We start from the raw sequence: 13,058 nt of genomic DNA, 5'->3' as shown, positions 1-13,058 counted from the left end.
CTCTTTCCACATTTACTCTGTTGTATTTCTCCGAGGCATCTGGAAGTCTCTGTTCCTTTATACGTTTACGTATTTAGTGTCTGTCTTTGCACACTCAGATGTAAGCCCTGTGAGCAGGAACTTTGTCTCACTTCACTTACCCCAGCTCCTGGAAGTCACATCCCTCCACAGGGAGACCCCTATTTTCACATCCCCATCCTTGCTCCATTTATATGGCTGCTCTAGCACTTATCAGATTACATCTCTTATTTGAACAGCTATTTCCAAAGGAAGTGAATCACAGGCAAGGAGGTCATATCAAAATGTCTGGGCCAGGGGGTAAGCAAGGGAGGGGTGTCTGGTTATAAGATGCTCATTCAGTGCAGAAGATTTTAGTATAGAAGACTTATGCATCTTTGTTAAAATTACCCCTAACTTTTTATATTCTTTTTAATCATGCTGTACATGTTTCATTTTCTATGTGTTAGTTTCTAATATATATATATATATATATATATAAATGGATTAAAATGATGTTTATATTGACCTTGTATCTTGAATTGATCTCACTAAATGTACTACTTAGTTCTAAGTCACTTTTAAAATTCCATAGATGTTTCTACGTACATAATCATGTTTCTGCAAATAAAAAGTTTCACTCTAACACTCAAAAAATGCACATTTAATATCACTATTATTTTTCAGCACAAGATATAGAAAGTAGAGCATCAAAAAAAAAAAAATCAAAGCTGCTAGAGCTGTGCAAGATATGGGGGACATGGACTGAAATAGTTGAAAAACACTATCTTAGAGCAATTTGTTATGATCTGTCATCCTCACTACATTTTGAGTTCCTGGTGAGCAAAATCATGTCTTGCTTATTTGTAAGTATCCCACCAAACCTAATAAAGTACTTTGCCTAAAGAAGGCACTCAATAAATGTTTTTTTAAATAGAATTAAAATATCCCAGTGTTGGACACATGGCACAGGTTCAGTACATACTTGTCCGTTGACTGTAAGAACCAATGAGCACACCTAAGTCTGTTGAATGATCAATGTAAGCTCAGCCCCGCTGAGAAACTATAACAAGAGACGTGAGGAAGCAGAAGATACCGTCAACATTATCCACATAGAAAAACTTCATTTCTCAGATAATGATAAAACGAATGCACCAAGGAAAACATTTAAGTGGCTACCTGTGCATTTCTTTACGTGACTGTTCCTTTTTCCATGTGATCCTAACTTGCATCCAAAATTCTCCTCCCAGAATTCCGCAAACCACACGTTTCTTCGATTATTGGCAAGAGTTCGGCTTCTAAAGTATCGATCGAACCCTATTTTAAAGAAGAAAGGTATGATTTTAATATTCGTCCAAAATCAAAACCAAATACCGTCAGAGGTTTTGAATAGATATTATATTATGTTGTGATCATTGCATGAAAAAATATGTATAACAAATGGGGGAGGGCAGCCAATAACCCAGCAATAAGGCTTCCCTTGTGGCAAGAGTCAATGGGGATCAGTGGACAATATCTCCACTCTCACCATTCACCATTCAGGCACCTGACTCTAGGGATGTACACAGCAGGTAAGCCTGTTGGGTGGCATCCGCACCACCTCTGTCTCTCCTCTGTGTCTCCCAGTGGCAGCAAGCAGTGACCTCATGCTGAATATTCAAAACCAACTCAGACTTTTCTCATTCTCCTCTCTCTCCCCTAGCAAGAGTCAGTGTTCCAGGCTTTGGTGCTTCTACTTGCCTCAAGGTTTATCTGTCCTGCATGTTCCATTTCCAGCTAATTCAATAAACTAATCACTACTAATGTAATCTTCTGGAGTCATGGGTAATGGGCTAGTGTCATTCTGCTCAGGTAACCAACTCACTGAAGGGAGACCACCTGGAAATAGTGCCTTATTCCCAAGGATAACGGCAAAGGTAGGAATTTCAATCACTGTCGAGATCATTGGAAAAGATATTTGGGAGACAGACTGCCTTTCAGAGATGCTCCACATCTTTGCTGTTGCATTTATTTACCCATAGAGCCAGCCCAGCATCATGTCTTCATTTGCTATAAAGCAAGCACTCTCCTTCCAACAATGCTATAACCATTGTATACACCCATGGAAATATGCAAACTTAGAGGGCAACTACTAACATCACGGAGATATCCAAGGCCAACAGTAGTGCCCCCTAAAAAAATAGCTAGTGGGTACTCTTTTCTAATTAAAAAAAAAAATATATATATATATATATATACAATATGTTGAGTAAAATAGTTACTGTCTTGACCATTCTGCCATCAGCCCTAAAAATTCTATCGAGTCATTAATAATGGATTCATTTCATCGTATGCTGATACCCTGATTTTGCTTTTGAGTTTAGATTCAGCTGGAATGAAGCAAATTCTCTACAGTGCATCCTTACCATCAATTGACGCTCTTTTGGGCAAAATTGTCACAGCCCCTTCTGCAATCTCCTCCTGCTGATAAACAGGTGCTATTTTGGATCCCCAACTATCTGAGCCAATCCAGAGAAAATGCCCACTTTGGTTTAATTTTTTCGCTGCTTCCAATATCCTCCTATTGGAATAAAAAGAAATAAAACATAGCACATTTACCAAGAAACTCTACACTTGTGAATGTTACAAGACCAGCTATATCAAGTCATAAACACTCAGTAGGTCATCATTAAACAACCAGTCAATCATTCTAACTGCCTGTCTTATCATCTCCTAAAGGGAATATATTGGAGACTTTAACTCCAGCACCTGATAATTAGCCTTATCCTTAACCTCATTCACATCATTCTGTTTATCATCGCTACTCGTCTCATTTCTTTCAGTCCCCAGGCTTTACTTGATAAACAGATTGGACTGAGAAACTAGAAGGCTGTTGTCTCTATGTAGCGGAAGGCAGTCTGTAGTTGCATGAGAATGTTGCAATTCCTATGAAATCTCACAAGATTTTACACTGAACATGAAATATGTTAGAAAAAGGATGTGGGCTGCAAATCTGATCCTACATGAGGAAGAAAAGCAATCAGCACCTGATGTCATCTTCATTAGCAAACATAATCACTGCCCGAGCATTAGGTGTTTCTAGCAGACGCTTGATTATTTTTTCAAATTCTCCAGGTCTTGGTTCACGTGGGATTTTCTGTGATTGAGCAATGCAAACACCACCTATTTAAAAAAAAAAAAAAAGAAAGAAACAGAGAAAGTGATTAGGAAAAGACATTTACTTAACACACGTAATGAGGTTAGCTACTTTATAAAAACACGTGACTCAGTAAAGGATATTGTTTCTCAAAATATCTGTCATTCTCACCTATTAAAAGCAATCACTTTTTTGCATTATATGTATCAAATAAATGACATCAATAGCTTAATAATACATCAGAGGTTTTTTCCAAGTTTAAACATTATTTTTGTGGATGTCTTTAAAAAAACCAAAGTGTACAAAATGTGGGACAAGAGAGAAAGAGTGGAAAGAAGGCTCTTTTAATTCATTTAACCTAAGTCCAAGGATAAGTGTCTGGATTAATAAAAGGTATGAGTATGTCTTATAGGTGAGACCACCTGTGAGGAAGGAAGGTCCTTTTGCTAACTTTATTTATTAGTAGATTTCCTTTACGGTTAATTTCCTTTTTTTTAGCTCAGAGTATTGCAGCAAGATTCTTATGCAGCACCATAATATGTTACGAGACAAGTGGTCTTCAAGACTGAGACACTAGCCAAGTTTCAGAGACACAAACCCTCAGTTGACATATATCTCCACCATGAAAATCAAAATGGCAGAAATCCCATCCCACTCACATGGAAAAAGAACTCTTCCTTTGGCCTCTCCTTTTAAAGCAACGAGAAGCCAAAAAGAAAAGTTTAGAAAAGACCTCTGCCCCCTGTCGACGGGCTGGGCTAGGAGGAGGAGAAGGAGGTTTCCTTCGCTGCAGTGGTACAGTTATAGCATATTCTAATATGCTATAGCACAGTTATAGCATATTCTAATATGCTATAGCATAGTTATAGCATATTCTAATACTAGGAGAAAAAGCAACATTAGCAAGATGTTTCAATTGCATTATGGTTTAAGCAGGCCTTTTGAGTCGCTTGACAAGAAAATCATCATTTATTTACAGCATTGCTTCAGTAGGCAAAGGCATTTGACAATGCATTCAGTCACCCAAACATTACTGGATGCCATTATATGCTATGCATTGGGCTGGACACATGCGTAGTCTAATCCAGCAGTTACCAGCTAGTCTGGGACAGGGGCATTCCAATAAATTATCATGGAACATGTAATAAATTTTAGAATGAAGAGAGTATACCACACTTTGGGAGCACAGAGGAAGGAGTAACTCAAGGGCTTGAGAGAGCTGGATTTTAAGTGGCAAATATACATAAACATAGGGACAAAAATGGGACATTTCCGGTAGAAGCCAAGGTATGAAAGAACTTTGCTTGACCGTGACCTATGGTTGAGACTGGCTGGGGCTGAGGTTGGAAAGAATGGACAGGTCCAGCTTGACAATGACTTTGTTATACACGCCAAATAATTTGGACTTTATCTTGAAAAGGATGGCAATCCACTGAAAGTTCATGAGCAGGAGAATTACATGATGAGCTGTATGCTTTAGGAAGAAACCTCAGGTAGCCAAACAAAGAAGAACCATGTGATAGCCAGACAATGGGTGTCCAGTGTGTTGTGATCAGATTTAACATACGTGACAGTACTGTATGATTAACAGTGCTAGAGTACTGAAGGTTATTTTTTGTATAAGTTAGAGCGCTGCCAAAGTTATCCCTGCAATAGAAATACCCTCACTAACCCTACACTATGCTCTTCAGGGGTGGGAATTGCCCATAATCCACAGAGAGAGCCTGTAGTTAGTTAGTCTACTGATATGCCATGAATAGTTGTGATGATTGATTCATTCCTTCAGTAAATATTTATGGCGTGCCCACTATCTGCCAGATACCATGTGGGGCATATGGATTTACAATGGTGAATAAAATAGACATGGCCCTTGCCTTCACAGAGTTTAGAGATGTTATGGGTAAAACAGGCTTAATGCAAAACAAACCCACAAAATAAGCATAAGTTATGGCAAGTCCTATGAGGAAGAGCAAGGACATTTAATTTAGATTGAGGAACGTTTGGGAAAAGTGTCCCTAAAGTTGGTATCACTTGGTTAAGGTCAGAAAGAAGAGAGAATGGGAGAGCATCACATGGGAAAGTGCAGGAAAGAGCCAGTGGAGTTAATGAGTGAAGGGGAGAGAAGTGTGAGACAAAAATGAGAGGTAATTTGGGGGCCAAATCATGCATGGCATGCAGGAACTGCAGAAGATTATGTGTAATTAAAGTGTCTGACATTTAGTAGCCCATAGGGATACGTCTTGTCTATGACCGCCGCATTTCATGGGAGAAAAATGAATGAGGACCATTGAATTATGTAAGAGGGCAACCTGGAGCGAAAAGACTAGGAGGCCATGAGCCCAGTTAGGAGCTTATCAGAACAGGCAATGGGAAATGATGACTAGGGTAGTGCTGCTGGTACTGAGGAGGGGCAGGTGGACCTGTAAGAATTTGAGTTAGAATCAGTAGGGCTTTGTAATATTTTTCCCACCTTTACTGAGACATGACTGACAAAAATTGTATATATTTAGGTTGTACTGATTGGATCTAAGTAGTGAGGTAGTGGGAAACCATTAAGCATGACTCTAAGATTTTGGCCTTGGTGATCAGTTTGTGTGATGACACTATTAAACAAGTAGGAAACACAGGAGGGTGAACAGGTTTGGAGAGGAGGAAAGAATGATTTTGATTTAGGATGAGTTGTTTTCAAAGTACCCATGGAACATCAAACTGAGAAAAAGTGAGTCTGGAGCTAAGGAGAGAGAAGGGAGTTGTAATCACAATGTTGCCTGATGCAGATACAGTAAGAAGATGAAGTGTTGGGAACAAAGAGATCACTCAAAAAGAATATTGAAATCAACAACAGGAAAAGGTGAGTGACAGAGCTCTCTGAAAACCCACCAGCTTGGGGAAGGGAGCTAGTGAGAGAAACTGGACGGGCTTCCCTGGTGGCGCAGTGGTTGAGAGTCCGCCTGCCGATGCAGGGGACACGGGTTCGTGCCCCGGTCCGGGAAGATCCCACATGCTGCGGAGCGGCTGGGCCCGTGAGCCATGGCCGCTGAGCCTGCGCGTCCGGAGCCTGTTGCTCCGCAACGGAAGAGGCCACAACACTGAGAGGCCCGCGTACCACAAAAAAAAAAGAGACTGGACAAAAGTGATCACATATTTTGAGGAGAAAACTTTGGGTACAAAGTCTTAAGTTGAAGACTATGCATAGTACGTTTAAAAATCAAACAAACAAAAAACAGTGGTGAGTGGAAGCATTAGGTAACCACAGAAATGCAAGACCCAAACTGTAACACTCGCCGGGGAACAACAGCTGTTTCAAAATATGACTGCTCTTTTAAGAAAATTGCTCTGATTACTTAAGGATCCTATTAAAGACATGCCATACCCAAAATATCATTCTGAGATTAATCCTGACTCCATAGCCAGAAGAAATGAAGGCCAGAAAATTTTATTATGACTATTTCAGATGAGGCAAACAGGCAATGCAATCCAGACATATGGTTTAGTCTGAATTCATTGATGTATTCATTTACTACAGATTTAGTGAACATTTTTGTTTGTAAAAAGCTGAGTTGGGTTGGAATTTTACATAGTCTATTCATATGTTTTTATTCCTTTACCTCACCTTTTATTTGTCAGCCTGGTCAATCGGTATTTTCCTGGAAAGAGGGATTGCACGATTAATTTATTTCAGCTGAGCAAATCCTTATGAAGCTCCTGCACCACATGGCATTGTGCTGTTTGGTGCCTTATGGATATTTTATTAAATTGTGGAGTGTGTTACTCTCAAGTAATTGGAGTTAGAATATTAGGATTTTTTTCTTAACCTTGAAACTCATTCACAATTTTTATCTTCACATCAGTCAAGAAGCCAAACTCATATAAGCACTCATAAAAGCACATATCGTCTACTACATTTCCGGAGCTACGGACATTCTGTCTCCCATTCTGTCCACAAAAGTCTTATAATTGAATGACAAGATGTACACATAAGAAAAGCCAGATAAGAATGTAAAATGATGGACTGCTAAAAAATAATAGCAGAAGATCAAATCAACTGCAATAATAAATGACAAGTCCCCCCCACCACCACCAAATAGTCCAATGACTTCATAAGAAGAAGAGGTCTTTATATACTGTTAGAGTTGAGGTAAAGTACCAATGAAATTTAGTCAAACATTCAGGCTTTATCAAAGACGTGCTTCCTTCAATACTCATTATACGTTGTTTCAATTTTTAAAGAGACTCTCTGACTTGATTTAGACTCCTGGGGCGGGAGAAGGAAGAGGAGCTGCTCTCCATAAAAGCACATGTCTATTGCATCTATTTCTTCATACCTCACTCTGGAAGAGTACTGATTGTGTACAATTCAAGGAACACTGACTTTCTTATTCTACAGCTGTCCCCAGTTCTGCAAGAAATAATTTTGAAAGCTTAGCACTTAGGAATATTGTACGGAGGAATTTATAATTGGCTGTTTTCTAGAATCTTCTGTCTGACTTCCTCATTTGTGTCAATGTTTTTCTTTTGATTATTTAGCGATAATTAAAAGATCATTTGCTGAACGGAACATTTTACATTCACTCTACAACACACGTGATCACTCCTTCCCAGTCTCATTTACTCTTACTTCCCTAGTCGTAGCGAAAGCGCTCTAAGATTGGCATTATCACCACATTTCTGATGAGGAAACTGAGAAACAAGGGGTGTCAACAGCTGGCAAGAGATTGGAGCCCAGGTTCAAAGTCAGATCTGACTCCAAGACTAGCCTTTTTCCATCATCTTTTCCATCACTTGCCCAATTGACCAGTGTCTCAAGTTGGTTCACAATTTCTGTCAAGTTCGAAGTAAATCAAATCCAGTCTCTGGTTATATAGCTTGTTAGATCTGCATGACAGAATGGTTTTGATACATAAACAAAGTTACCATTTTATCAGTGGTTAAGGTTATTGGTAAAAAAGTGATTGGTCAAAATTGTTGGTTAACCATAAGAGATTGTTTATAATTGACCCTAATAAGAATGTGATATAGTCAACTATTATTAAATTATTTCTTATGAATGCACTTGCAAATAATACCAATGAGCAAACCCAAATAACCAGTTTTTTTGTTTCTCTCTTAAAGACAATAGAAACATGCTAACTCTTAAAAGTGCCGGGATCCCATTTCCAGTTCTTAGGGAGTGAGGAATTTCCCCACCATCACCAGGCAATCCTCTGACAAAAACTGGGTGCCCTACAATTCAACTCATTTCTGATACTATCTACCTGGATATTGTCAGATTCCACAGGTTAAGGGTTCAAGTCCTACAAGACTGTCCGCCCAGCCCCCGCCCCACTTCAGATGTCAGTCACAAGCTCTGCTTGTTACCTGTGCTTCTGACCAACTGGTTATAGATCAGAGGTTCCCAAAATCTCCTCCTTGGGTTCAATTAATTTGCTAGAGAGGCTAACAGAACGCAGAGAAACATTGTACTTACTAGATCACTGGTTTATTATAAAAGAATATAACTCAGGAACAGCCAAATAAGAGATGTACAGGGCAAGGCATGGGGAAAGGGCACAGAGCTTCCATGCTCTCTCTGAATCTCCAAGTGTTCACCAACCCTGAAGCTCTCCAAACCCCATCCTTTCCAGTTTTGATGGAAGTTTCATTACATAGGCATGACTGAAATGGCCATTGGTGGTTGAACTCAATTTCCAGCCCCTCTCCCCTCCCTGCATGTTGCGGGGGTGAGACTGAAAGTTCTAACCCTCTAATCTTACGGTTGGTCTTCCTGACAACCAGCCCCAACCTTAGGTTACCTACAGGCTTTCCCAAAGTCATCCATTAACATAACAAAAGATACCTTTTTCACTCTCATCACTCAGGAAATTCCAAGGATTTTAGGAGCTCTGTGCCAAAAACTGAATAAAGACCAAATACTATTTCTTATTGTACGTCACAATATCACAACTCTATGCCCTACTCTTTTCTTTTCTTTTTTTTTTTAACATCTTTATTGCAGCATAATTGCTTTACAACAAATGCTGGAGAGGGTGTGGAGAATAGGGAACCCTCTTGCACTGTTGGTGGGAATGTAAATTGTTACAGCCACTATGGAGAACAGTATGGAGGTTCCTTAAGAGACTAAAAATAGAACTACCAGACAGCCCAGCAATCCCACTACTGGGCATAGACCCTGAGAAAACCATAATTCAAAAAGAGTCATGTACCACAATGTTCACTGCAGCACTATTTACAATAGCCAGGACATGGAAGCAACCTAATTACCCTTGACATCATTTCTTTCCACCTTTCTGGAGACATAAGTAAAATAACAATTTGGCCCTAATGTAATTGGCCCTTTAGTGAGAGTTCAGTAAAATTTGTTCTAAGGTTTGAACAAGTGTAATCACGCCTTTTTAACAGTACTTTCACCTCCTTATGTGGTGTACAACTGGGACTTAGCAGCAAAGTATACAGTGATGAAAGTTTGTCTCTCTGTCAGCTTCAAGTGCACTTTGTGAAGGAGATTTACCTCACACATTGCAGTGAAGTAAAAGTGTTATCTTGAACAACATGCATTAAAAGAGCAAAACTGCACTTAAATCTGTGCTCATTCCCCCACCACCACCACCACCAAACCTGTTATGCTTTTTCCTCTATCAAACGCCAAGTCACCCTTAAAGAGACTGAAAAGCAATGAAATGAGGGAATGAAAGTCCTGGTACAGAAGGGGCATGAGCGCCTTGCTACTCCCCTCTTTGTCCCCTAAGAGTGGCAATAGGGTCAATCCAGTAGGGAGAAGACTGGCTCAGAGAGCCCCTTTCCTGCCAGTCTCCATGTGACTCAGAGATGCTCGTGCTTGGAAGGCAGATTGGGCTGGAACAGGTTCACAGGGTCAGTTTCCTACATGCCAGGCTTTCTAACATGCCCTCATTTCATCACAGATCCACTCAGAGGCACAGAGCGGTATGGCGGTTATGAACGTTGTCTCTGGGGCTACACTTCCTAGCTCCAAATCCTGGCCCTTCTCTGACTAGCTGTGATGCTGGGCAAGTTGTGTGACTTCTCTGTGCCTCTGTCCCTCAATCTAAAGATTGAGAGGATGCTAGTATCTTCCAAATGGGTTACTGTGAAAAGATTAAATAATCACTCAACAGATTAATTTGTTTCCTCAGAAAACACGTTCATTGTAAATTGTTTAAAATAAAAATTGACAAACCCCGAACAGAAACAGTAACTCACTTTCACCAAGCAATACTTGCCTATAACATTAATTCTAGACTCCTCAAATTTCATTCCCCAAATGTACACAGAATAACAACTCTTACTAGTCAACGAGGATGCTAAGTACAAAAGGTTCTATGTTAGAAGGGAGACTTGTGCCCATCACCACTAGAACTAGACGTCTAATGTGTTGCCTCTTCCCCCTCTTGAAAACTGGAAATGTCTAAGGAGACATGGGTACAGTAGATGGGAAAAATTCAGGAAAAGAAAGGATGAGGAAAAAGAAGAAGGGGGGTGGGGAGAGGGTGAGAAGGGAAATAACATGACTTGGGGGAAGAAAAAGAAGAGGGAAAGGAACAAGAGCAGAGACAGGAGAGACTAGAGGGCAGACCCTCCACACCAGAAGTATCTTTGGAGCTGGGCAAAAACTCCATTCTCTTTAGGGTCGAAAGAGCAAATGTGGAGTTAGGAACATTTGGAGAAGGAGAACTTGATGAGGTTTAAATAAATCTTACTACGGTGTTGTGTGCATTTGTATTTACATCAATTATTTTCTGAGTACTACTTTTGGAGTGTTCTGGGATTTTTATTTTGTTTTGTCTGTTTCTTTGTTTTGTTTTGTTTCGTTTGCTATTTCAAAGTGGATTCCCAGATACTGGGGCCAAAAGTATGACAGGAAGGTTTTGAAAGATAAAACTAACTCCCTGTAAATGCTCAAATGCTCAATATGAATAAACTCTCTAAGAAAAGAGAAATTTCATATTTTCTAGCCCATTGCTTGGAAAATATATCATGCCAATGACCACTAGAATCAAAGTGAGCACTGGTTAAATTTCTTACCCTTCTGGATTGGGAAAAAAACAGGACTTTGGATTAAGCTCATTACAGTTACAGATGAGAAATTAGTAATTCAGTTACAGATGAGGAATTCATTACAGAATCATGCCAGTTAAATTAGTGAGGGGGAGAGTAGACAATCGTGGCATCCGCCCTTCTTCAATCATTCAACAAATATTTATTGAGCACTGTTACAGGTCAGATACTTTATAGACACAGAGTATACAAGAGTGAATAATATAGAGAAGGTCTCTGACTTCACAGAGCTCACATCTCAGTAAATCCCTAGGGTCTTGTGAAGCCTGATACCAGTGGGCATTCATTGGATGTGTGATAAATAAGTGAATAAACAAGAAATTCTTATTTCATGATGTAGTAGAATGATCTAATAAGCATATCCATGTATTAAAAATACCATCATTCAGAAAAAGGCTAAGCATCTCTGCATCTATGTTATATATGTGTGTAACATAAAGTCATTTCCAAGTACCTTCTGCAAATAGGACACTCTCGATAGTATCTCAGCAGCAGCTATCAGAGCCTGCAAACTATGAACATTCTTCTACACAAGTAATATCTTCATCTACTTACCAGCATTACCTGAATTCTGCTATATATTGGCTTTCAGTGCAGCATTTTAACAGATACTCAAAGGGGGCTGACATTCTTGATTTAAAGAAGAAGGAACTAATGGCTGAAAGATCATTATTGTTTTAGCTATATAACTCTTCAGAGCAAGGCTTGCACCACAACCAACGTACAACAGTGACTAAGCTAAGAAGTGGACTTCAGAGAACAAAAATAAAGCACCAAAAGCATTTAAAAACTCCACCTGGGCTTCCCTGGTCGCGCAGTGATTGAGAGTCCGCCTGCCGATGCAGGGGACGCGGGTTCGTGTCCCGGTCCGGGAGGATCCCACATGCTGCGGAGCCTGTGCTCCTCAACGGGAGAGGCCACAGCGGTGAGAGGCCCGCGTATCGCAAAAAAAAACAACAAAACACTCCATCTTTCAAGCAAATGCAAGTACTTGTAGTATTTCTGTAGGTAGTTCACAATAATTTTCCATGGCAAGATTTGATCTATGTGTCTGAGGCATATAAAAGTTAAAAATATAGTTATATGTTTAACTCTTTGGATTCAAATAGAACTAAAAAGAGAGAAGAGTAAAATGACATGTTTTTGATAGCAAGCCATTGTACAGTTAGTTATTTAAAGAACTCTTTTAAAAAATTTTTTAACAGTTTTATTGAAGTGTAATTGATATATCAAAAAAAACTACATATGTTTAATGCATACAATTTGATGAGTCTGGACATATGCATACACCTATGATACTATCATCACAATCAAGATAACAAACATATCCATCATTTCCAAGTTTCCTTGCGTCTCATGTCCCCTTTGTGTGTGTGGTGTGTGTGTGTGTGTGGTAAGAACACTTAACGTGAGATCTATCCTCTTAACAAAATCTTAAGTGAATACCATGCTGTTAACTATAGGCACTACTTTGTACAGCAGCTCTCTAGACCTTATGCCTCTTGTATAATTGGAACTTTACCCCCATTGAATAAAAACTTCCCATTTCCCCTTCCTCCCAGCCTCTGGTGACCACCATTCTCTCTGCTTCTATGGTTTGACTACTTTAGACTCCTCACATAAGTAGGACCATACAGCATCTGCTCCTCTGAGACTGGCATATTTTACTTAGCATAACATCCTCCAGGTCTGTCCATGTTGTCTCAAATAGTAGGATTTCCTTCTTTGTTAAGGCTGAATAATATTCCATTTTATGTGTATTCCACATTTTCTTTATCCATTCATCTGTCAGTTTTGGGTTGCGTTGCTTCCACATCTTGGCTATTGTGAATAATGCTTCAAAGAACACAGG

At 39.6% G+C, this 13,058-nt stretch overlaps 1 protein-coding gene across 1 annotated transcript in view; it reads right to left on the bottom strand.

Moving 5' to 3' along the window:
• Nucleotides 1-1,176: 1,176 nt before the first annotated feature.
• LOC103084596 (metabotropic glutamate receptor 8) overlaps nucleotides 1,177-13,058 on the bottom strand; it is a gene marked incomplete at both ends in the record, with an annotated part of 196,803 nt that continues 184,921 nt past the window's right edge. Inside the window, 3 exons of the mRNA XM_007455307.1 lie at nucleotides 1,177-1,314; nucleotides 2,403-2,557; nucleotides 3,024-3,159. Coding sequence (XP_007455369.1) covers nucleotides 1,177-1,314; nucleotides 2,403-2,557; nucleotides 3,024-3,159 — 429 coding nt within the window. The remainder of the gene's footprint in view (nucleotides 1,315-2,402; nucleotides 2,558-3,023; nucleotides 3,160-13,058) is intronic.

The sequence above is a fragment of the Lipotes vexillifer genome, unplaced genomic scaffold (genome assembly GCF_000442215.2).
Source record: "Lipotes vexillifer unplaced genomic scaffold, Lipotes_vexillifer_v1.1 scaffold698, whole genome shotgun sequence".
NCBI classification, from domain to species: Eukaryota; Metazoa; Chordata; class Mammalia; order Artiodactyla; family Lipotidae; genus Lipotes; species Lipotes vexillifer.
The sequence above is the reverse complement of the archived record's forward strand: the minus strand, read 5'-3'. Positions and strand labels throughout refer to the sequence as shown.